This window comes from Leptodactylus fuscus, chromosome 5 (assembly GCF_031893055.1).
Source record: "Leptodactylus fuscus isolate aLepFus1 chromosome 5, aLepFus1.hap2, whole genome shotgun sequence".
Taxonomy (NCBI): domain Eukaryota; kingdom Metazoa; phylum Chordata; class Amphibia; order Anura; family Leptodactylidae; genus Leptodactylus; species Leptodactylus fuscus.
Window position 1 is genome coordinate 141,558,988 of NC_134269.1, and position 24,855 is coordinate 141,583,842.

At 41.4% G+C, this 24,855-nt stretch overlaps 1 protein-coding gene across 1 annotated transcript; it reads left to right on the forward strand.

Annotated features, from left to right (window-relative positions):
• The first annotated feature begins 2,249 nt into the window (after positions 1-2,249).
• CSRP2 (cysteine and glycine rich protein 2) lies at positions 2,250-17,390 on the forward strand. Its single transcript, XM_075274383.1, has 6 exons — positions 2,250-2,337; positions 12,332-12,450; positions 14,305-14,473; positions 14,893-15,022; positions 15,895-15,988; positions 17,072-17,390. The coding sequence occupies exons 2-6, from the start codon at positions 12,339-12,341 to the stop codon at positions 17,146-17,148; spliced, it is 582 nt and encodes a 193-aa protein (XP_075130484.1). The 5' UTR covers positions 2,250-2,337; positions 12,332-12,338; the 3' UTR covers positions 17,149-17,390.
• The last annotated feature ends 7,465 nt before the right edge of the window (positions 17,391-24,855 follow it).

Here is a 24,855-nt window from a genome sequence, read left to right on the forward strand (position 1 = left end):
ATAGACCCCTGGCAGAGTCCTATGGCATGGAAAAGAGACATCACGCCCCAACCCCCAAGGGAGTACAGTAGCGCCTGGACACTCCCCACGTGTCCGGACATGTGACCTGCACCACTGTGAGTAGTGCTGTAGCCCAGTGCTGAGGCCTAGTACATGCTGTCAAGTGAGACACGCTATCCCAGAGCCGCTGAACTACATGGTCCTGGGTATTAGACCCTTGCAGGTGTAATAATCCTAAGGACAGGCCATGAATATTAGAAAGTGGATAACCCATTCAATAAAGTATACGTTGCAGTAAAGTGGTGGACAGGGTGTATATCTCGCCTGGTTTCCTCAGTCAGGTGAGATAAAGGAAACCCAGAGCGATTAATTTTTGCTCTAGCAGAACATAATCTGCTAGTGCACTTTTGGTTTTCATATCATGGGCTGGTTTTTCTGGACTGGAGGGCAGGTTGGTAGTGGGAGCCTTCCAGTCCACAACTCTGATCCACCACAGGTTTTTTTCCCTTCGTCCCAGGTGCTCACAGCTGAGGTTTCCTAATGGCCATTACTGGGGAAGGAAGCCTAGTAAAAGGGGGATGACGGGGTTTGCAGCCAGAGTGAGACAAAGCACTGCTGGGATGGTATGTACCGCTTGGGTCCCTGCATTGGCTGTTATGTGACCTGCTATAGCACAGACAGGCATGCTGATGTTTAGTTACAGCCGGACAGGCTTAGGTTTTGTTTTGTTGTTTGCTGACAGTGTTTTATACTGAAGACACTAAAATAAAACACTCTGGATTTTAAACCTGCTGCCTGTCTGACCCATATCATTGCCATACCCCAACCGTGTGAGCTGGAACCCCTTACAATGTCTAAGGCTATATTCACACTAGCACTTGAAATCCGTTCGGGGTTTCTGTCCCCAACCAAGCAGAAAACCAAAATTATGTGCAAGGAAAGCTCACCCTTCCAGAGAATATTCGTTCTGTCCCCAACCCCCTACAAGCAGCACTTTTCTCTTCGCATTTTTTGACCTTTTGAAGCGGAAACCTGGCAGACCCCATTATAGTCTATAGTTTCTGTGAGTAACCACTATTTTAAAGGGATTCTACCACTAAAACACTTTTTTTTTTCTAGTTACCACATCGGAATAGCCTTTAAAAAGGCTATTCGTCTCTTACCTGTGGAAGTGCTCTCCGCCGCGCCGTTCGTTCAAAATACCGGTTTGTACCGGTATGCTAATTAGTTCTCTCGCAGCGATGGGGGCGTCCCCATCGCAGGAGCAGCGATGGGGGCGTCCCCATTGCAGCTCGAAAACCGACCGCAGCGCCGCCTCTCTGGTCTTCGGTGTCCTCCCCTTGCCTCTTCAGCGTCTGTCGGACGCCTGCGCAGTATGCTCTCTGTTCGGCGAAGCTTGCCGAACGTACTGCGCATGCGCGAAAGTGCGGTCCCAGCCATAGTGCGGGCACCGCACTTTCGCGCATGCGCAGTACGTTCGGCAAGCTTCGCCGAACAGAGAGCATACTGCGCAGGCGTCCGACAGACGCTGAAGAGGCAAGGGGAGGACACCGAAGACCAGAGAGGCGGCGCTGCGGTCGGTTTTCGAGCTGCAATGGGGACGCCCCCATCGCTGCAAGAGAACTAATTAGCATACCGGTACAAACCGGTATTTTGAACGAATGGCGCGGCGGAGAGCACTTCCACAGGTAAGAGACGAATAGCCTTTTTAAAGGCTATTCCGACGTGGTAACTAGAAAAAAAAGTGTTTTAGTGGTAGAATCCCTTTAAGCGCATTAGGTTTCCCTTTAGGAAGTCCCCAACCGGACCCCGAAAGGAAACCCAGGTGTGAACCTAGTGTAATAAAGAGGAGGTGGGCCAGGTACACGAGGTTTTATCAGCGGCCAGACATTGGCCATCATTCATATGGGAATGATACTAAGTTATTTGGTTACGTTTGTGCATTTTTACCTTTTCTTTTGAAAACACGGCATGTTGTGTGTATAGGATGTCAATACATAAATATAGGCTTGAAGTGAGCTGGTGGAGGCAGAGCTCACCTCCCAGCCCTGCTCTGTGCTATACCTCAGAACACGTCACTGGCATACATGTTTGTCTAGTGACTCCTGGAAGAAACATGCAATGACGCAAAGGCAGACTGCATGTTGTGGGAGGAAGGGGTGATGTCATATGAAGCAGAGAACAGCGAGTATGTGGCACAGCCGCTCCCCCCGTCTCTCCTTCACATAGTTCTCCCCGGCCCCGCCCATCCTGTGCACTGTAGTTACTCCCCAGCACGGCCACCTAGCGCCTCATTCTACCTTGTGCTCGGTGGAGGTGACTGCTGCCTGTATACTGGTGAGTGCTGTAGCTGGTAATGAGCAGGACTTATAGCTATGTATTTAGTCATACCTGCCTGTGTCTGTGGTAACGTCACTGCCACACCTATGTGAGAGACATCTCTCCTAAGACTAGCACTATGTCCTGCTGGTCAGTGGGGTGCCGGCTTGTGGGGCTTCATAGGTGCAGCTCTTGGCATGTCTCACAGGCTAGGAAATAGTTAACTTTAGTGACACCGGCTGCTGTGTCTAGTCAGTGACGGTGCAGAGGTGCCCAAACCGCAGCCCATAGGCGGCTCCTTCAGCTCCTTGTAGGGAATTGTCTGCCTAGAAATTCTTCTTAAGGGTTTGTCACATCTGGACATATGAAAGGCAGGGAGTCTGTCTGGTGAGCCCCTGGGGCTGCATTCACACTTGCATGCTTTCATCAGGTTTATGAACATGCAGATAGGAAGTATAAATGATGTGCAATTCACTATCAAAAACCTGCATGTGTGAATATATACTTACACAAGGGACATAAGTGTAAAACTTTGTAACATGCACTGTGTCACCCATAGGACCCTATATTGTAACTGAGAGAGAAGGGTCGGGGGCCAGACCAAATAACAAAGAGGGATACATGTTTATTTGTGCTGTGTAAAAAGTGTATTTTATGAACAGATGTCTGCAGAATAAATATGTGCACCTTTTTGAAGGTGTGGATGACATATGGAGAAAACCTGGCCCAGATAAACTATCATCCTTTAGCCATTGCAGAGCTACATTAGACCGCCATAAACTGCACCAGGTTCTTCCAAGTGTTGGTGTGCAGTTTTCCACATTAAGCCCCACCTGTCATATGAGGAGCAGAAATGTGTCTAACTAGTGTGACGTGTGCCTGACAGTGTATTGTAGTGTGACTGTAGCAGACAGTGAATAATGTGCCCAGTTTATAAGTGTGAGGGTACATTTGGTGGAACTCAAGACAGGTCACATTTTCTCTCATATCTAGAGGTACAGATTGGGTTATGTGAGAGTTGGAAGTCTGTGCTTTGCCTCTCCAGCTACCACTCCTCACTGACTCCCCTCTACTCTTATTGCTTTTACATAGATTAGAGCAGAGTGGTCATGTGATTGGGATTTGGTGAGTCCACAGGGAAGAGACTTCTGACCTCCTGCTGTATGCTGCAAATCTACTAATCCGGTTGCTGAGAGTCCTCCATCTATAGAGTGATGCACTGTGGAAAGATCTCTCCCAGCATAATCTATTTAAGCATTGTTGTGGCAGATATGGATTGCTGCTCTCTGCTTTTATGTATTATTGACTCCCTACCACTTGCTGGTATTTTTATGTATGGGCGAGAGGTTAATAACTGGTACTAACCTTCTTCCTCACTGTTTTGGCACCATTTCTTTAGTAAAACTCCCATTGTTCCCAAGGGTATTCCTTTTAGGAACATAGGAGAACGTCTTGTCTCACTAAACTTTCTTTGGTCCTTGGAGAAATCCCTTATGTATTGCCTCCATTCTTTCTGTGACTTTTGGACACAAAGTAGCTTGTGTAACCTTTCTCTGTCAGTACAATTGCCCTCTTATTTTTCTTGCTTTGTTACAAGTAATGGGTAATGTTGGTTAGATATTGCAAGCGTATTGTTTAACTAACAATGACTGAGGTGTTTGATACAGGGCTTTATGAAGGCCCTCAGTCACACAATCTAAATGATTATTTTTACTAGCGTTATATTGTCTACAAGTATAATCTAGGCAAATCCTACCTGATACATATCTGTTGAATTGTCAAAAATAAAAGGTATTTCTTAAGTGGGCCATACACTTAAAATAGTACTGCTGATGGCTATTTATTCGAGCCTGTCCACCCCCCTATAATTTATTTATTTATTATGCTTACTTATATAGTGCCATGGCCAGCGTTAGGGGCTATGTTTGTCTAATAAAAATGTCACTGCATTGTCGACTTGTTCAGCATAAGATGCAGTTGATACTATCAGTTCCACAGAAGGCATACTGCAAACATGTACTCTGCACTTATCGAACAGTCAGCAGGACAGAAGGGGGTAGGTACTGTCCTCAGTAGTGTCTGTGTATATCTGCTTGTAGCTTTCTTGTTCCATACAACTGGTGGACAGCTGGATGTGGAGGGGTATTGCATCCTGAGTCTGAATTGAGGGAGAATAGAGCTGAACGACTTTTATTGTGGACAGTGTCAGGTTGTTACTACAGATATAGGGTTTTACATCACTGCGTACAAATTTTTATATGCTTGTGTATAACCAATAATCCCTGATGCATCTATATTATAGTTACAAGAAAGATTAATTCTAGAAATAAGGCAAGTTACCCTACAGTCCTATGACTGGGGCTCCTAGCAATACAGTTATCTATGCTGCTAGGAGTTCCTGCCTTCCAGTGATATACTGTCTTGTACTGATTATAATACAGGGCAGTATGTTTGGATGGGAGGCTCTCTGCATACTGTTCTGGACAGTAAATCCTAGCCAACACTGATAAGGTTTCAGGGTTGCGTGAATGTGGGGTTAATGTCAGGGAATCCAGTTTACCAATGCCTACTCTTCAGGGTTGTCAACCTGGACAGCTGGTTTACAGCTTCTCCAGAAATAACAGACAGCCATTTTTACAAACACATTAAAAAAAATGTTCCAAAACTTGTGAAAAAAAATAGATTTTTACGATTTATTCACATACTGCTATTATAATAAAATTGGCACCAGTCCCTGCCTGCAGTCTAAACTCCCCAGCCACAGACCAATAAATGTGTCGTATGCATTATATGTATTATAGAATGATGTGGTGTAGTGCCTAGTGACCAGCATAATAGCGGTCAAATTAATTTACCAAATTATGGGATAGTTATGGTGATTCATGGAAACAGTTGTCTAAGGGTCAGTTCACATAGTGCTTATTTGCTGAAGAACTGCGCTGTTTTTAATTGCAGTAGTGACTAGCATATGTTACTGTACATTTCACCTGTATGCTAAAGACCTTCGAATTGAAAGGCTGAGTTCATATGTGTTGTTGTTAGGGAGGGGGGGAATTTGTATATAAAAAATGCATGTTAGGCTAATGTACCGTGGAGCTAGTCGAAGCAAAAAGTGATTTGGGAAAAATCGCAACGGAAATGCATCATAGCTTTTCCCGCACTGTTTTTCACAAAGTCCACAAAGTTTTCCTCTTTGGATTCAGTTATACCTATATGGAAACTGCCAGCGTTTCCATTGGTATAATTCATGTGCTGCAATTTACAAAAATGCTGCATTTCCACTGTGGATATTTTTCTGCAATGTGGGATGGGACTAGCCAGAATCCCAACCACTTTGCAGGCACTGCAAAACACTGTGGGAAAAATTACGGCGTTTATACTATGTGGGGCCCCGGCCTTATGCGTTTTTTTGTTTGTTTGGGGTTTTTTTGCCAAAAAAACACGGTGTGATTGTACCCAAAACATCTGGTGAATGGGTTGTTAGCATACAGGTGAGATGTGTAGTAATTAGAGATGAGCGAGTACTATTCAAAACTCCCGTTTCGAATAGCACACACCCTTAGGAGTGAATGGACGCAGCCGGCACACAGGGGGTTAAGGGGCCGGCCGCTGGCAAAGTCTGCGTGCCGGTCACTTCCATTCATTCCTATGGGTACGTGCTATTCCAAACGGCCGTTTCGAATAGTACTCGCTCATCTCTAGTAGTAATATGCCTACTCAATACTGCAATTAGAAATTGCATACATTTTTTTGGCCAAAAGTGCTATGTAAACCCAGCCTAAAGTTCCAGCCCAACATTTGTCTACCAGTAGTTGGGAGAGGGTACATGAATATGCCTTCCGAAAGTGAACTCTGCCCAATAGAAAATAATTCTATCCAACATGCAAGTAGAAACATTACTAACAATATTTGGGAAGGAGTGTTTAATACGAACAATAACATGCATTCATAGCAGCATTGTGGCATGGACACAATCTTCTAGATACACAAGAGATAGACATCACATTTAGAAATCTGCTATATGAAAGGTCACTGAACAGAGCCGCTCTTCATGCCTGACCTCCATCTGGCTGTTTTTCATTGTGTTTGTGGCATTTTTTTTTTCCTATCTCACAAGATTAATCTGCAGTTACTATTGTTCTATTTTTCTTAGACCATGGTTAGTTTGATAGCTTGTACTCAATGACCATACCCCTTCTGGGTGCTGGCGTAGAAAAAAACAAAAATAAGCCTTTCCCTGTTTTCTGCTTTATAATGTCCATGAACTTCTCCAAGTATTTTCCATGATTGGAACTGCGCCAACATTATCTGAAGTACAGAGAAATTTCACAACACGCTCTTATTACAGAAAATTTCCAATTAAGGTAATGGAGTGATTTTCCAGCAGTGAATTCTCTGAATACAATACATTTATTGTGCAACCTTTTCTGCGCTTACAAGCGTCTATCTACGTTTTATGAAACATTACTTATAGTAGGGCTTTACAATGATTAGATACGTTCTGATTTTCACACTTTTTATAGGTTTCAGTAAGTTTTTTGCTTTTAAAACAAAAAAATGTAAAAGCCAGTATACAGGTGAATACCCTTATAACTTATGAATACCCAAGGCTGAAAAGTACCATTTATTTATTTTTTTTATTGTAGATTTTGCTGTGTTTTTTATTTTGTTTGTTTGCTGTGATTTCCAAAACCATTGCATCAATTATACCTACAGAAATGCTGTTGGTTTCCCCATAGGTATAATTGAAGAAGAAAGTCTGCAGAGGAAAACTGCGTATTTTCTGTGAAAAGCTCTGCAGGAAAAGCCGTGATGCTTTTCTACTATGGTTTTTCCCGCAGTGCTTTTTTGCTGTGGCGCACTATGTGAGGCCTTGGCCTTCATGTGGAATTTGTAGCTTATTTTGAGACAGAACCTGTGTGAACATAAAGCTTATCCAGTGCAGGTCAATTTTTTTTTATTTTTTTTTTCTCACTTAACCTCCCCCCCCCAACCCCAATAAAGTAATGTGTTGATACATCTACAATACCACAGAACTTTAGAATTAAGGTTATGTTGATAGTCTGACTATGATCATATGTATTCTTGCAGCTATGAGATCAATGCAGCTTCCTACAAGGCTGAAGAATTTTCAACACGAAAATGAGAATCTCTATTTAGGAGTCTTGTTGAGACGAACGAAGCAATTGTGCTTCCTATATAATATGTGGCTCTGCAGGATAACAGATTTTATTTTATTTATTTTTCCCTATCAGTATGTCTCTGTATGTTGTTTGCCTTGGGTTTCCTCCCACATTCCAAACTCTTTACAAATGTTGTCCTTGGCGGGATTTGAACCCGGGACACCTGCGCTGCAGTGCTAACCACTGAGCCACCATGTTGCCTTAGTTAACAGATTTTATATTATCTATACGTATAAAATCTATGATTTTTCAGTTCTGTGACTTGCAATATCCCTTCTATTTAGACTTTGAAGACATGAGGGCAGACTTTTCATTGTAGACCTGTTCAGGTGATATGCTGTTTGCCTCTTTGTTATCTTTTCTGAAGGGCTGTGGCAGAGACATGTTTATAAGTTGGGTGCGGCCATGAGACATTTCTCAAACTGAGAATTGTATTGTAAAGCACTGACGCCTTTTCATAATAAAAAAGTGTGGTTATATTTATTTATTATATTTTTATAGCTATATGACATGCTTCAGATATGGCTAAAAATAATGTTTGTGCACAGCTCTAGTTCCTGTGATGGATAAATCTATCCCAGGGTTTCTGAATGCCACTGTCCTGGATTACATTCTCTGCTGCTTGGAGCTTTACCTAACAATGTGAATGGATGCTTAGTATGCATGACACAGAAGATAGTAAAACTCCATACACTGCCTCTACAGACCTACAGTTCATTTTAAGACAGGACTTTGTAAGCAGAAGTGACATTCAGTAATATAGTTTTCTACAGGCTGGAAAATATAATGTATACATTGAGTTTGGGTGCTGTGTATAATATATGATGGTGTCAGCCATAGAGGTTACAGCAGCTGTGGTGATGGAGTACAGTGCACAACATCTGGGGGTAACTGACGCTTGCAGAATGGTTCTGTTTAATGAGACTTCTGGAGGAAGGTATCACACGTCAGACTGGAATCTAGATGATAACACTTTCCCAGATTTACTAATGCTGTCTAAAAGTTAGACCGTGAAAATTCAGACTAGGCCAACTTAAACTGCGCCAGATTTATCAGTGTCCAATGCTGTTTGATAAATCTGGTATATTCTGAGACTGTCAATTCTAAGTTTGTGCCGATTAGTTGGCATAAAAGTTGTTAGCACACTTGTACTGTATTTTATTTATTTTGCTTACTGATATAGCGCCATCATATTCTGCAGCCCTTTACAGTTGTTGTCAATCACTGTCACTTATAGGGTGCACCATCTACATTGCCTATCAGTATGGTTTTTTGAGTGTGGGAGGAAACTCAAGAAGAACATACAGACTCCTTGCAGATGTTGTCTTTTGGTCAGATCTGAACCTGTCTCCAGCACTGGCTGTGTGTAGTAGGCTGCCATTATGTCCTTACCCAGAATATTACTGTTTCCTTTAACTCGCTAATAACACTTAGATAACAATATCTATGGATGGCCACCTATTCATTCTATCCTGCGGCATAATGCCAATCAAATCCAGTTAGCCACATTCGTTACACAAGTCTTGGTTCCCATCATCTGAATGAGGTTGTTTTGGCAGCAAGCGGATGAATTTCTGCAATGTCAGTTCAGATGGACAAAACAGTCCTAAACAATTCATCTGTCCTACAGTTGGCTGTCTGACAGTTTGTTGTTATGGGCAGAGTCCTGAAGGTAGTGATACACATGGGTGAATATATCAAACATCAATTATTGGGGTGTTCCAAATGTAAGCATGTCTACTATCCATATGATAGAAAATGAATTTCTGATTAGTGGGGGTCTGACTACTGTGAACAACTGGGGTCCCTATAGCAGTGGAGTGGCAGGTGCTGCTCCATTCAGCTTTGTGTAGTGACGGACATAACAGAACACTGTACTTGGCTTCTCTTCACATAGATAAATGACATTTATTAATATTTGAATAGCTATTATGTTTAGACTAGTCTCCTATCTAGACAGACCATTTTTGGACAGTGTATAAGTAGAACAGTATTTATAGCTACATTTACTATCCTCATCTTTGGGGATATTACTGACTAGTACATGGAATGAAATCCCAAAGGTTCTACTTCATTTAGAGTTGGAGCGGATCTTATTCAAGACCAATCCATTTCCACTGATCTTTGTCAGCTGCTGTTTGGCATGTCAGCCAAATGCTTATATAAAAGAAAAGGAATGTTAAGCTGGAAGATGTGTCTGCCAGAAATTATAGACAAACTATGGATTGCGTCATCAAATGCGGAGTTAACTTTCCAGCAATTTGTGTTTTAACATACTTTAAAGGGGTATTCCCACGTCGCATACTCACCAGTCTTCGTTGCTGTAAATTCTTTTTTCTTGCGGCTTTGTTGCGTCATTGGTGGGCGGGGTTTACATATGCAAAGCCAGCGTGTGCACGCTCATAGATAGTGAGACCAGTGTAGCCTTCACAGTGCAACTACAGACCTGTCATCCGCTGTAATAGAGAGGCGGATGCCGGGGAGTGTAGACGCCAGCACAGATGCCTGCAACATCGCTATGCTCCTGCCCTGCATGAAGCCAGCAGTGGCAGGAGCTCCTGTTATTCCGCTCCTCCGCCCCCCCCCTCCCCTCTGGAATAGCAGCATCGCTCCTGCCACTGCTGGCTTCATGCAGGGCAGGAGCATAGCGATGTTGCAGGCATCTGTGCCGGCGTCTACACTCCCCGGCATCCGCTGTAATAGAGAGGCGGATGCCGGGGAGTGTAGACGCCGGCACAGTCTGTATTGGCGGTCCCTTCCCCCCCCCCCAAAGGGTAAACTACCCCCTCCCCCCCCCCCCCGGGCTCGCTCCCGTGTACTTAGCGCCTCCTTCCTCCCCCTCAGAGCAGCAGATACATCACTTGACTTATGACAAGATAAGTCAAGGGATGTGTAAAAAGAAAAAAAAAATGAATAAGATAGTGGACAATCAAACCAGTTTTGCTGAAGCAATGTATTTAGTAAAAGTCTTACAGCCACATTATCAAGCAGTATAGATAGGATCCTTGTGATGGGACAACCCCTTTAAGGCTTTTTTTTTTTTTTTTAATATGGCACAGTTTTAGAATACACTGCTACAGAGCATATACGTGTCATTCAGGTTACTTCTGAACCAAGAGAAAGGGGCCAAAATTTCCCCATGTCCCATATGAGGGTGTGCTTTAAATGTAATATTTGAGGGCCCTGTTACATATTTTGTATTAGGCTCAGGCTATAGAAGTGTACAGTCGGGGGGTATTCCTCACTGCGCAGTGATGAAGCTTAGCTGTAAGGCTGGCCCCACTGATTGCTTTTTGAAAATCGCAACAAGTCAATTATACACTTACGTATTCCATATAGGTATAATGGAAGTAAAAAGTCCATAGAGGAAAACTCTGCAACATCACAGGGGAAAAAAAAGATGCGTTTCCATATAGCTTTTTGCTTCAATACGAGGGGTCTTAGCCTAAAGCTGTGTCTCTATGCTCATGTTCTCTGCTGCGGTTTTTGAAGCCAAAACCAGGCATGGATCATAAATGGAGGGACAGGTACTGCTTCTCTTGTGGCATGTGTGAACATGAACTATGGCATAAAGTAAGACAAATAACTGGTGTGCAAATGTTGAATTTTCTAGTGTGTATGTGTGTTTTACAAGATGGCTGTCTGTATTGTCTCCTTGGATACATGAAGCACCTTGTGTATGTTACTTGGATTCATTTACATGTATCTAGTAAGCAAATGACGTAACCAAGTATTAGTACTTCCAGTATTGCAGCAGATAAAACTAACAAATGACCTAACTGTGGTTCCAGGTTTATTGGTTTTCCTGTTTCCATCCACTGGATTACTTTCCCATATTTGGTAATGAACGAATGCTGTGAAGATAACTCAGCATATGCTCTTATGCTTAGAGAATGACTGGTGGTCCTCCCTGCCAGTTTCCACCTATAGAGGCTTGCCCTGACTCCTTGGTGGTCTTCATGTGATATTTTCTAACTTTTTGATAATTTCATAGCAGCTTCCTTTTGTACTTTTGCTAGGTCAGACCACTTGTATGAGAAAATAATACTTATTTGTTTGCAATACTTAACACACTCAGACAGACATCTGTCTCTGAACCGTGCAGCTTATTTTACTATGTATATCCTACTAGACGCCTGAAGATTTTTATAATTTTCTTCTTCTTTCCAAAATGTGACTATATTTGGGATAATCTCACACTTCTATATTATAGCTCATCTGTGCAATTCATTGGAGGGGTTTTTTTTGCCAAAAAAGGAACACAGATAATTTCTCAGTTGCCCTGTGGCATAGTTCAGATAACTCCTTCCACAGCTAAAAATGGAAATTTCTGTTGTGTTTTCTAAAGGAATGCTGGCAGAGCACACAGCAGTACCATGATATGCCCGCGTGCCCTGTATAACCCACACAAGTGAAATGTGACTGCATCTTGCAGAAGAGATGGACCTCAGAAAACAGTACCACGCATTTGTACTGGGTGAAAGCATGTTGGTCCAGTCCTGATCATACACGTTTTTGGAAGTTTTCCATAACTGAAGAGCTGTGCTGGTGTATTATGGAAATACTGTATTAATGTAATTAAATTGCGATTCTTGGTAGTGCGTAGACATGGTTTCTGGATGGCAGACAGGCTCTGTAAAACACAAAGAATGTTCTAGATAATATACTTGAGTAGGTGTCGTCATATCATGATCTCATCTTGTTGCTACATGCTGGGGTGGAGGCAGTAAGTGCTGTCGGTGCATGTAAAACCTCATCCCTCATTGTTCAGGCTCATTGTGCCTTGAATTACCTGCTGCTGACTTAGCCGATTTTTTTGTTTTCTATAGTCACAAGATGCCTAACTGGGGTGGCGGAAACAAGTGTGGGGCCTGTGGCAGCACTGTGTACCATGCTGAAGAGGTGCAGTGCGACGGCAAGAGCTTTCATAAGTGCTGCTTCCTTTGCAGTAAGTATACCACTACTTTCCACTTTGGTTCATGATACCACATAGAAACATGCAATCTTTTACATATGACCTCTCCAAAAATATTCTGGAGTCAGCGAGAATGAAATTATTAGTATTTTGTACTTTGTGACAAATACTCTTTAGGGACCTTTCACACAAATGCATTTGGGATGAAAAAAATTGGAGCACTGGGGCAGTCGTGTAAACTCCTTCAGGGCATTGCAATCCAAGTAGATAATTTTTCTTCCACAATGAAGGTCTGCACACTGCTGGCAATACTGACTACTGGTATTTTGCAGTCCTGCAAAATGGGCTTTGATAATGTCATGTGACAAGTCACATGCAGGGGTAAAGCCTGTACAAAAGTTCCATGTATGGAAGCGGTGCAGGGCTGCGAGTAGGGGGAGTGCTGTGGGGGAAAATGTGGTTGTACCAGAGCTGAGAGTGTTGTGGGACATGCAGAAGTGAGTGTATGAAGGGAGCAGGTCGTATACTAAGAGGAAACATGAAAGTAGCAGAAATGTGGCTGTAGACAGTGTGGGCTGAAAGGAAACATTTGTGTATATATGTAGGGGGGAAACGGGAAGCTAGTATAGCTAGTTGTGGGTGTAGTGAACACGGATGCAGCAAAGCTGTGTGTGTAGGGAATGTGGATGTAGCAGAGCTATGTTTGGGTGACAACATGGAAGTAGCAGAGCTGTATGTGCCAACCAGGCATGTATGAAAGGAAGATAAGCAGAACAGAGGCAGTTTACAGCTGAATAGAGGCCAAATATACCTGACTTTTTTTTTCAGATGAGACTAAGTACAATAGAAAGGATTCCTGAATGAAAGTCTCACCTGAAACTGGGTACTGCTTTCAGAAAGTTTGAGAACCACTGAATTAGAGGATCCTAATTGTTTCTGACTTTCTGTTTGAGCAGGAGTCAGTTGGAGTTGATGGTTTAGCCTAGAAGCTCCACATCCCTGTAATTGAATAAACAATTCACTACTGAATCTCATATGATGGATACCAGCAGCATCCAACAGATCCCATTGATTCACATATCATCATGTTATTTCAATATACAGTCTCTTTTCTCTTTTTTTTTTTTTTTTTTCCTCCCCTCTCTCTCACCATATCTTCAGAGTGCCAGAAATCTTCAAGATTCTCCTCCCTGCATGAATTGTAATGTTCTCTGTGGGCCGCTGACACAAATCATCCTGTGAGGATTAGGGATGCTTAAAGGGTGGAATGTGAGAACAGTGAAGGGCCATGGCATCTACTTGGCACTCTTAGCACAATTATATTTTTGTTTAATAATTCTGCAGTTGTAGATTCCCACTGGAAAAATGTTGCTGGAAACAGAACATTCAGTGCTAACTGCTGACTCATTTTCCACTTATTGAATGTCACCATTATACAGTGGTGAGCCCACAGCCATAATAGCTGGCTGACTTTACTTCTCAGTTTTATAAAAAGATAAAATATTCTATGTTCTTCTCACAATAAGAAGAATGGTGCACATTTAGGTAACGTCGGGATACACTATGAAAGTGACTATCAGGCTCTTACTTGCTGTCCTGTAAATAAGCATATGTGGTTTGGTAAATGTGCAATATAACTATTTATTCTCAGTAGTTTTGTCATAGTCTAATAAAATGGGTTGTGGACGTTTGTGTAAATTGAGCTTGATCACTGTATGCAAATGTGAACAATTTTCAGCAGAGATCTTAATCAGCAAGGGGAAAAAAAAATCTGAGAAATTACTGTTTTAGGTTTGTGGGGGGTTTTTTGCAAGTGAAAAGCATCCAGTATGACTCTTAAGTATAAAAACTATTTTTATTTTATTTTTTTTAATGTTCTTGTTTCAGTGGTCTGCCGAAAAAATCTTGATAGCACAACTGTGGCTATTCATGAGAGTGAAATTTACTGCCGATCTTGTTATGGGAAAAAGTATGGGCCAAAGGGCTATGGCTATGGGCAAGGAGCTGGTACACTGAACATGGACAAAGGGGAACGACTGGGCATCAGGCCTGAAGAGTAAGTTAATATTTGTTACTACATAGTAGTGTATCTAAGGAATGCTTCTACATTATGGCCTGTATTGCAGAATGTACATTTTATATCCAAGGGAAACCATTTTTTACATTGCTAATACATCCAAAATCTCATCAAATACATGTCTGTAAACACAAAGGTGTATGCTCACTCATGTAAGTGGAATATTTCACAAGAGCTAACATGCACTGCTTTTATCCTATGGGAAATTATGTGGCTCACTACATGAAAAGAACTCTTTCCACTTTCTGAAGATTACTGACAATAAAAAGTAGCAACTGAAATGGGGGGAGGAGGTTTAGAGTGTATTATGAATAGGATGCTAATCGATTTTCATAATATATGTTATAGGGGTTCCTGTTACTGATATTTACTAAGCCAGACTCTTTGTACCATTACAGATCACAACAGTCACGTTCCAGTGCCTCTGCTAATCCTTCCAAGTTTGCCCAGAAATTTGGAGGAACTGATAAGTGTCCCAGATGTAATGAATCTGTATACGCCGCAGAGAAAGTAGTCGGAGCCGGAAAGGTAAAGGACTGGACTAGGGAAAATATGTATAAATAAGTAAAAATAACTAGAATTTGAACATCTCCAAGGTGATTAAGGGGTAGGAGGAGGGGGAGTACTTGCTTTATAGTCCAGGATGAGAAAAAAACAAACAAAAAAAAAAACCTCCAGTTCTGGTAATTTAAACCCTTGGATTCCCCCAGGGATAACATCAATGTGTGTCTATGCCAAACGTACAGCATAATAGGTTGCATGTCAGTTTTTCACTAATAACCTATTACACTGCAGTAGATAAGCATTGCCTTTGTGGGACTAATAATGCCAAATGATGAAAATATTCAAAGGTTTTTTTTGGGAAAAAGTGGCGATATAGTGGATGGGAGGTAAAAAACTGTTGCTCCTGCAGGTTTTAGAATCCACATCATGTCGGCTCCATTAACAGCTGTTGAATGAACTAAGTCACTGCAGCTTTAAGTTAGTGGGAACTGATGTGCAGTAACCTGGTCTGGCCACTAAACTGAGTGCAGCAGTCGTCTTCTTGCTCCATTCTCGGTGTAGTAGCTCATGAGAACAGCTGATTGGTGAGGTTTTTAGGTGTCAACCCCACCTCTGATCTCATATTCTAGCTCATATCTCAGCTCATTAGCATATAAGGAAAACAAATCTAATATCTCAGCATTGGGCAGCAGAAGGAGGAGTTATTCATGTAAACCTCAGTTATCTGACTGGGCTTTTCTGACAATGAAGAACAAATTATTAGTGTCTATAAGAACGGGCTCTTTGCCAAAGATATGGCACTGGTGAAATGAGTAGCTAAATATTACATACAGCATATACACTACATATATACTATATACACTCCTTTCTGACTTATTTTACTTTCTCCCTTGTAGGCATGGCATAAGAATTGTTTCCGGTGTGCAAAATGTGGCAAGAGTTTAGAATCTACAACTTTGACTGAAAAAGATGGAGAAATCTATTGCAAAGGTGAGAAGGTTTAAATGGCAGGATGTTACTTTCTGAATGTTTGCACCCCATTGTCTTCTGTTTAGTTGAATGTACAACACAATATAGGAAATTAGAATAAAAGTAGAAGACACGTCTGCAGGAAATGTCTGGTTGAGAGCATCAACAGGCAAATTATTATTAGTATTTCATAGTCGCACAAAGCTTAGTGGTATCTGTTCAAGAAGAGGCCAGTTTTCTGACATGCCCCAAATATACAGGATTCTAAATAATTGTCGTTTACACTTAGTTTCCTGGAACGTCGATGTGGCCTCCTATTGTATCATAAAACACAAGGCTATTAAAAGATAACATAGGATGTTAGAGGTTTGAGAAGGAAGTTGGGAATGGGGGCAATTGTTTCCTTAGGGAAATAGATGGGTTACACCTTTTAACCCATTAAGGACAATAGTTGGGTTTTTTTTGTTGTTTTTTTTTTTTGGGGGGGGGGGTGAGAAGTGTCCCTCCCAACCCAATCACATTATAGAAGTCATAACTTTTTCATTTTAAAATTGACAGTTATGTACGTGCTTATTTTTTGTGCAAAAAGTCACTTATTGCACCATCTTGGGAATCGGTGTATTGATCAAATTTTTATTCATTCATTCTTAGCAGGGTGTTAACAAAAGTGAGGTATAAATTCTGTGTTGCTCTGGGCATCAGGGTGTCACAACTTTTCTATTGTCAAAAGACATTACAAATACTATATTTGGTAAAGCCCACAGAATACAGCTAACGTCATTTTTACAACATAGTGAACGGCATAAAAATTAAACCCATATGAAATTGGCACAAAGTTGTTTTTTTTTTTTTTTTCCCCATCTCCTAGTAAATTGTGATGGCACCCTTGAATATCTTGTACAAAGTACAATTTGTCCCGTAAATAAGCAATCGTGTGACTCTGACCTAGCAAAAAAATAAATTCTTTTGGAAGGTGGGGGAGGAAAAACAAATGTGCAATAATGAAAATCGATTCAGTTTAAGATGTTAAATGCATGGAAGGAATTTGGCAAATAGGATGGTACAGTATGTGAAGTAAAATTTGTATTTTTCTATCTTCTTTAGCTTGTTACGCCAAAAACTTTGGACCAAAAGGATTTGGATTTGGCCAAGGAGCTGGAGCTCTAGTCCATGCATCGTAAAGACCATGTAAAGGCCTCAAACATTTATTGACCACCTAACAATGCCTTATTACTAAGCAAGTTTGCCACTCTAAGAATATACTAATCACTGTGACGTTGTACTTCAATTCTAATTGTTTTGCATTTGTCCACTGCTAAACTAAAATTTTGTAAACTGGTTTTTTTTTTTTTTTGAGTATTTTCTGTTGTGACTCTAATGTAACTGTAGATCCGCTCTTGATTCTGATTCTTTCTACTTTTGTATCGCAAAATAAATGTAATTAATAGACAATTGTAACATGTTATTGCTTTGTCTCTTGGAAAGTATATCAGACAATAGTCTTGCCAGCATTTGAAAGACACATTGTGGAACATTTAAGGCTCACCTCTGGAACGCCCCTTTAAAAGTAGGCAGAATTTATTATGTGAATATTCTGCGGAATTAGATTAGATATTAGTGGAATGGAAGATCCAGTATGAACTGATTAATTTCTATGAAAGAAGCCAAGTGCACTCTCCAGTGGCCCTATTAGAATTGAATGGAGTAGCAGCACACATGCACAGATGTCCTACTCCAATGTGGCAAACCTCTTAAAATTTCCAGGAAGGCAAAGGATTTCCTCATAACAATAACAGAGGATCTTAATATATTTTCTAGTTATTTGTGAAGAAAAAAAAAAAAATTAAAAAAGTGTGTAAATCCAACTGATGAAGATTCTACTAAGTCTAGCTATAACCTACAAAGTTTGTCCTTGCAGACTTGTGAAAATTTTGTTTGCAAATAGGTAATACAAGAGGATGCTAAGAAGTTTTGTAAAGAATACCACAATCAGGACTGAAAAATAGAATAGTACAGGGGCCAAACGGTGGCTCAGTGGTTAGCACTGCAGCCTTGCAGCGCTGGAGTCCTGGTGTTCAAATCCCGCCAAGGGCATAAAACCATCTGCAAGGAGTTTGTATGTTCTCCCCGTGTTTGCATGGATTTCCATCCCATATTCCAAAAAAAAAGACATACTGATAGGGAAAAATGTACATTGTGAGCTCTATGTGGGGCTTACAATCTACATTTAAAAAAAAAAATAAAAAAAAAAATAGAATAGTACTTGCTGGTAACTTGTTTTCTGGAAAGTCCTCCATGGCCGCACCATTGAGTTGTATCTCCACCCACTATTAGGGACATGAAAAATCACATAAGTGGGTAATAGCCCCTCCCCTTCCTCCCTCTAAAGTGCATTCCAGACGACCACTAATGGCATAACCTAAACCAAATATAGTCTAGTCAATGGGAGGGAAATTAGGGTGCTGTCATGAAGGGCTTGCCAGTAACCGAATTACCGGTAAATACTAATTCTATTTTCTCAAATGTCCTCAATGACAGCACCATAGAAGGAATGTCAAATAACTACTCTGAGGAAGGGGGGAAATATCGCCTGCAGTGGCATAACTAGGAATGGTGGGGCCACGGAACCTTTGACATGGCCCTGGCCGACGTATTTCTGCACGCACCACTATGCCCCATGGTGGCCCCTGCACACTGTATCGTGGCCCTTGCACACTGTATTATGACCCAGGGGAGGATACAAATATAAACACTTACTTTCCTTTCCCTGGCTCCGGTGCCGTCCCTGCTGATGTCTGTCATTTTCAATGACGTACAGGACGTCACTTGACCCAGGGCTTGCGTTGCGACGCATAAGGACGCAGGCCCCGGTCATGTGACGTCAGAGACGTCATACAAGTAAGCCCGAAGCCTGCCGAGGTAAGTAACAGGGTTTTTTATGCTCCTTCACCTCACCTGGGCCTCCGATCATTATACTTGGGGTTCTGAGAAGACCCACCAGTATAATAGTGTTTGTGGAGCTCACAGCCTCACTTACAGATTCTGGCTCCTGCTCACAGTGGCCTCTGCAGAAGGAGCAAAAGCCAGGATTGGTAAGTAAATATGGCCTGTTACTTGCTGGAGTTATGCCCCTGCCTGCAAGACCTCCCTACCAAAGAACAGGTCCAACATGCTAGAAAGGTCCAGTCTATAACGTTTGGTAAATGTATGGACTGAAGATAAAGTAGCTGCTGTACAAACTTGGTCTAAAGAGGCATCTGTCCTTTCAGCCCAAGAAACAAACATAGCTCTTGTAGATAGGGATAGTCCTACGAACATCTCTAGCCTGTGAAATGATTGTTCCCTGCTGTCACACGGATGTTGACAAAAGGATGGAAGAATGATCTCCTGAGACTTATGAAAATCGGAAACTACTTTTGGGAAAAAAAGGTAGGGTCAGGACAGAACACTATTTTGGCCTTCAAATTTTTTTAGTAAAGGTTCATTGAGAGAGCCTACATTTCATCAATTCTTCGGGAAGATGTTATGGCAACCAGAAAAGCTGCTTTCTAGAACAGTTCCCTGATATTAGCTTCAGTAATTGGTTCAAAAGGATGAAGTGTTAGGCCCTTAAGGACTATGTTGACATCCCACTGTGGAAGTAAAGCCTTCTTCCTTGGTAGAAGTCTACAAGCCCCTCTAAATTTAAATAAATAAAAATTCTCTTAACCCATCGATGGTTAGCTAAGTCAGAATCAAAATAACTGCTAAGGGCTGTTACTTCTACCTTTTTAGAGTACTAGGTTTTAGACCTTTATCTAGCCCCGCCTGCAAGAAATCCAAATTTTTTTGCTATATTTGGGCAATTAATATAAGGAACGTTTCTTCCACACCTTATTGTAAATGGCATGAGTAACTCTTCCTTCCAGGCAGGAAGGTTTGAATTATTGATTGATAGTCTTCTTGGCTTCAAGATGGAGATTTCAAAAGCCAGGCTGCTAACCGTTGTTTGAGGATCTGGATGGAATATTGGACCATGATGTAGAAGGTCTGGAACCAACGGAAGAATCAGAGGGTCTGCTATCTTGAGATTGTTTAGAAGCCCAAACCACGCTCTCTTGGGCCATACTGGGCTATCAAAATGATGAGATGGGTTCCAAGGAATTACTCTGTAAATTTGAGCTGTTCTTCCACTATTGAAGGGAGGCTTTTACCCTGTGGTACACATAGATTGTCTTGTCTAATGACAACTGATCTTTAGTTGGTCTAGCCATCTATACATGGACCTCGCCACACATGTTGACCAATGTTAATGTGCAACAGGGCTGAAGGTCATTCTCAGGTTTTTTAAGAAGGCTGTCAGCTTTTCTATCTAGCTAGTCTTTAAGCTGCAATGAGTCTAAGTGTATTTTTTTTCCTTTTACACACTTTAGCCACCTTTCCAGATGCAGCCACTCATCCTGAAGACTCAAAATTTTCATGAATGAGAAATTAATTTTTCTTTAGACTAAGCTCATGATGAGATGTTTAGCCCTGCAAACATCTTATGAGCAGTTTGCTTTTCCTGAAGATCTATGTTCATGGTGCTTCTAACTGCCAAAAGAAGCTTCTAAGTAAATGCAGATCATAAGTAATATCTTCTATCCTCCATCTCTGAAGGCCCAAGTAACTGCCCTACCTCAATTGAAAACTTTGGACACAGATGGGACATAGACGTCACTATTATCCGAATCTGGCTCTATAATTAGCTTCCTCCCTTTGGCCTCAGGGTGTGGCTCAGAGGCAAAGGTATGAGCAAAAGAAACTAGGGAGGATTGGATCTCATGCCAAACCATCCCTTTAATTAACTCCATTAATGACAGCTGTTCCTCTTTAATTTTCTCAGTACAAGACTGACACAGGGATTTTGATGTGGAAGGAAGTTTCTTCTCACAGATGGCACTTTTTTTTTTAAACTTAGCAATTTTTAATAGCTTTAGCAGACACAACTTTAGCTTCTTTTCCCTAAATAAATACATGAAAATAAAGGGATAAGAACTCCCATAACATACCATGTAAAACCCTGTTACCAGATTACTCACTGGGGTTGGAGGTACACCAGGCTCATACACAACTCTAAAAGACTCCTTGAATGGGTTTGTAAAAGTGACTGCCCCTGTCCACGGAGAAACAGTTTTGTTTTTTTAGCTGGACAAAGTCCGGCATGTCCGACTTTGGCTAAAAAAACCCCAAAACACTGTTTCCCCACGAACAGGCCACAGGCAGTCACCTTTACAAACCCATTCAAGTGAATGGATTTTAAAGCTGACCAATAGGTTTCTGTCCCCTGTCCATTTTTTCTGGGGCTGAAGACTGAAACCCGTTGGAATGCACAAATCGGGCACAAGAGTGAACGACCCCAAAACTGTTAGGTCTTGGGCACATGTGGAACAGGTAAAATAAACCAGGAGAGAGCTTGTTCACCCATCCAGATACAAGTGACACATTCATTACACACCCATCTCAGACCATTTCCAGGCACTTGGGAGAGGGAAATGTGTTGTCATGGAACCCACATGTCCTAGCCAGTCACCTTCATTTTCAGTGTTATAATGAACAGGAAACTGGACTTCTATAGATTGGAACCATATTGTCATTAGCTATCAATCTAGGTTATGTTTGACTGTTGGACCACAATATGAAAGCCTTGTGGTGAGCACTTCAATCCTGACTAGTGTGAAGAGAACAACTTCCCCAACTACCGGGGAGCTATTGCATATGACAGTCGGTCACCATGGACAATAAACTTCAAAGTGGTATTTTTAAGCAAAATCATGCTCGCCCACACACAGCAAAGGCTTTTCTGGATGACTCTGCAAGATTGCAACATTTTCTTGGCTTGCATGGTCAGACTAATTGCCAACTGGGCATTGCTGGGACACCAGGTTTGGCAACCTACAAGCCTGTAGCATATACAGTGCTAGTTGCAACATCCGTGGGCAAATGTGCCACATGATGCCATACATAACCTTTATGTCCAACTAGGCTAGAAGCAGCCTAACAGGGAAGTACAGTTTTCCCCAATCACATAGGATTACATTGGAACAATGTGTGTGTGTGTGTGTGTGCGTGCGTGCGTGCGTGCGTCAGTCAGTCAGTCGATGAGTGTACAATCTGACTTTTTGGTCCAGAAGACGGGTCAGTGCCTTGTTAACATTTGTCTTAGACTTTTTGGAGATGTGGAAGACCACTATGTCTCGCTGTCTTTTGGGTTCTGGATCATCAAACATGTGGAACCAAATAGAGACTAGGATAGAAAAATGTGGCAAGTTATCATCTAATTTTTACTACTTGATGAAACAAGATCAAATACATTGTTAAGCTCATGCCAGACATGACACTAAACAGAATTGTCAATATTTATTTGATTAATAACTTACAAAAAAAAATTGATGAAATTAACTTATGTAAGGAGAGCTAAATTATGAAATGTACAATTTGTTGCTCACAATGTAGTACATCAAGACAGACAGTAGTAAAATAATACTTGGCACAGTTAAATAAATACAAAATGAAATATACATACAGTTCAATAGCTTAAAAAAAAGTGTATTGCAGTATTTTGTAGTTGGCTCGCAAATGGGAAAACAAAAAGCATTTTGGGGGGCATAAAACATGGACACACAGTTCCCTACTAGGTTAGGTTTCACTATATAAAACGTCGTCGTTCCTAGATAAGAGTTTCCACAGATACCATTGCCCTTTTACCAAACATGCTTTTTATATACTTCTTACTGCAGAAATCCAGGCAGCCAATCAGTGTAATGGTAGATTATCAGTGCATAGAGCTACACAGTCTCTACTGTATAACATCCTAAAATATTGGGTATGAACAAGACTTGTGTGCAAAAGAAAGACGAGAACAAAATAGTGCAGACAGGCATGATCAAGAAGAGCTCCAGACACTGTTGAGGTTATGGGCACAAACTCCAAGATGTTCAATATTTCCCACATTAGCCAACAATTATCTGGAAATCTGATAATAGAATTATTCACAAAAAGTTGTCCCCAGTCCAGTTTACACAGTCCTCAGCTATGGTTCACCATTATAATCCCTTCCCATCACTACCTTTAGAGTACCACAGGGTTCAGGAAAATACAGCAAGTTCCACCAGTAAACAGAGGTCACATTACAGGCACCAGTATAGACTATTTCTAATAGAAATTCTTTTGGAGCAGAAGACAAGCAGCGCACACACATTTTTACCTTGCTACACCCCAAAAGACATGTTTGTTACAGTTTAAAATATACATTCATATACAAAATGTCCTTTAATAGTTTAGAATCGGTTTTAAGACTAAGTCAACATTGACATGGACTACGTTAATAGGGGTTGTACCAAGGTTTGAAATTATCCCCCCATCATGTCCCAGGAGCTGGACTCCCACCAAGCCAGAGAACAGGGGTCCAGTTTGACCATCCTAATGGAGAGACAGGCTAAACATATGCCCTGCAGCTCCATTCATTCTCTATGGAGCACTGGAGATAGGTTTATCCATCTGTACGAGGTAACTACAAAACTTAGTACACCCGCCTTAAATTAAAACAGCATTATCATTAAAGAAATTTCCCCCACATATTGAGAACACAACCATATGCCATCAACGTCCAAATAGTGCAGGTTCAACTGCCGCAACCTTTGGCAGTGATTAAAGTTAAGTGACTGAGGGAGTTGGTTAGGAGGAGAGTGATGAGGGGAATTTTAAAGTGAGTTTTGCCAATTTAGAAATACTCAGTGCATTGGTATAATTTACAGCAAATCTCAAAGACATTGTAATTTTAGGCAACTGTAAGTCTAACATTTATCATAAGATATTACTCCACTTTCAATACCATCCCCTTGCTGGAGCGAGATTGCAACAATTTGGGAGTTTTTAAAAATTCACATTTAGGCCGGGGCCCCACGGACTGGAAAAGCCGCGATTTTCCCGCAGCCGAGACGCTGCGGGAAAAAATCGCGGCATTGTACAGTGCAGGCAAAGTGGATGGGATTCCTGCGAATCCCATCCCCACTTTGCAGAAAAGATTGCAGCGCGGACACGCTGCGATTTGCAAAGCTGTTGTGGCTTTGCAAATCGCAGCATGTCAATTATATCTACGGAAACGCGGCGGCTTTCCCGTAGATATAATGTTAAGAGAAAGTCCAGAGGAAAACTCTGTGAATTTTCTCTTAAAAGCGCTGCGGAAAGAACCGCAATGCGATCACGCAGTGGTTCTTCCCGCAGCGCTTTAGTGCTGTGGATACAGCCTGTGGGGCCTTAGCCTTAATACATCTGGTGTGTAGGCAGCAATGTAGGTTAAACACACCCAAAAGTGGAGTGAATGGTGTAAAAATGCAAATGTGTAAATCTCAAAAAGTTGCAATCCCCTCTTCTTAATTTTTAAAGTGGAGTGCACAACTCCCCCCATTGTTACCCACATCATCTCAGTCATTCATGGACTTTGTGGTCGCTATTTACCACTATACTCATCTTTCTGAGCAGACAGAAACCACAGGAGCACAGCGGTCAGCTCACAATAGATTGGACATTCATGGCATATTCTACCAATATGCACCAATGCCTTAATTGAAAAAACCTATTTAATCTCATTTCAATACAGAATACAATTGTCTTACACATATTATAGCTCCTCCATGTATTTTTCCTAGAATGCGGAGTTCTTGCTAGTAATTTTGAGAGCATTTTTTTCTATTTTCCACAAGAGTTTAAGGCTTGGGTCACATAGTGTGTATACCCGCTACAATGTACAGTGGCAGCATGGCAAATGAGATTTCACCAAATATCACCCTAAGGCTGCATTCACACTGAGTAACGCTGGAGTTTTTTGTGCTTATTTTTGCACATAGCGCCGCGTTAACGCCGGGCAA

What these genes read in the sequence shown, in the direction of transcription:
- CSRP2 (XM_075274383.1), top strand. Translation starts at nt 12,339, where the DNA reads ATGCCTAACTGGGGTGGCGGAAACAAGTGTGGGGCCTGTGGCAGCACT. An exon ending in CTGGGCATCAGGCCTGAAGA is followed by an intron (nt 14,474 to 14,892) that starts GTAAGTTAATAT and finishes GTACCATTACAG; the next exon opens with ATCACAACAGTCACGTTCCA. An exon ending in AAGTAGTCGGAGCCGGAAAG is followed by an intron (nt 15,023 to 15,894) that starts GTAAAGGACTGG and finishes TCTCCCTTGTAG; the next exon opens with GCATGGCATAAGAATTGTTT.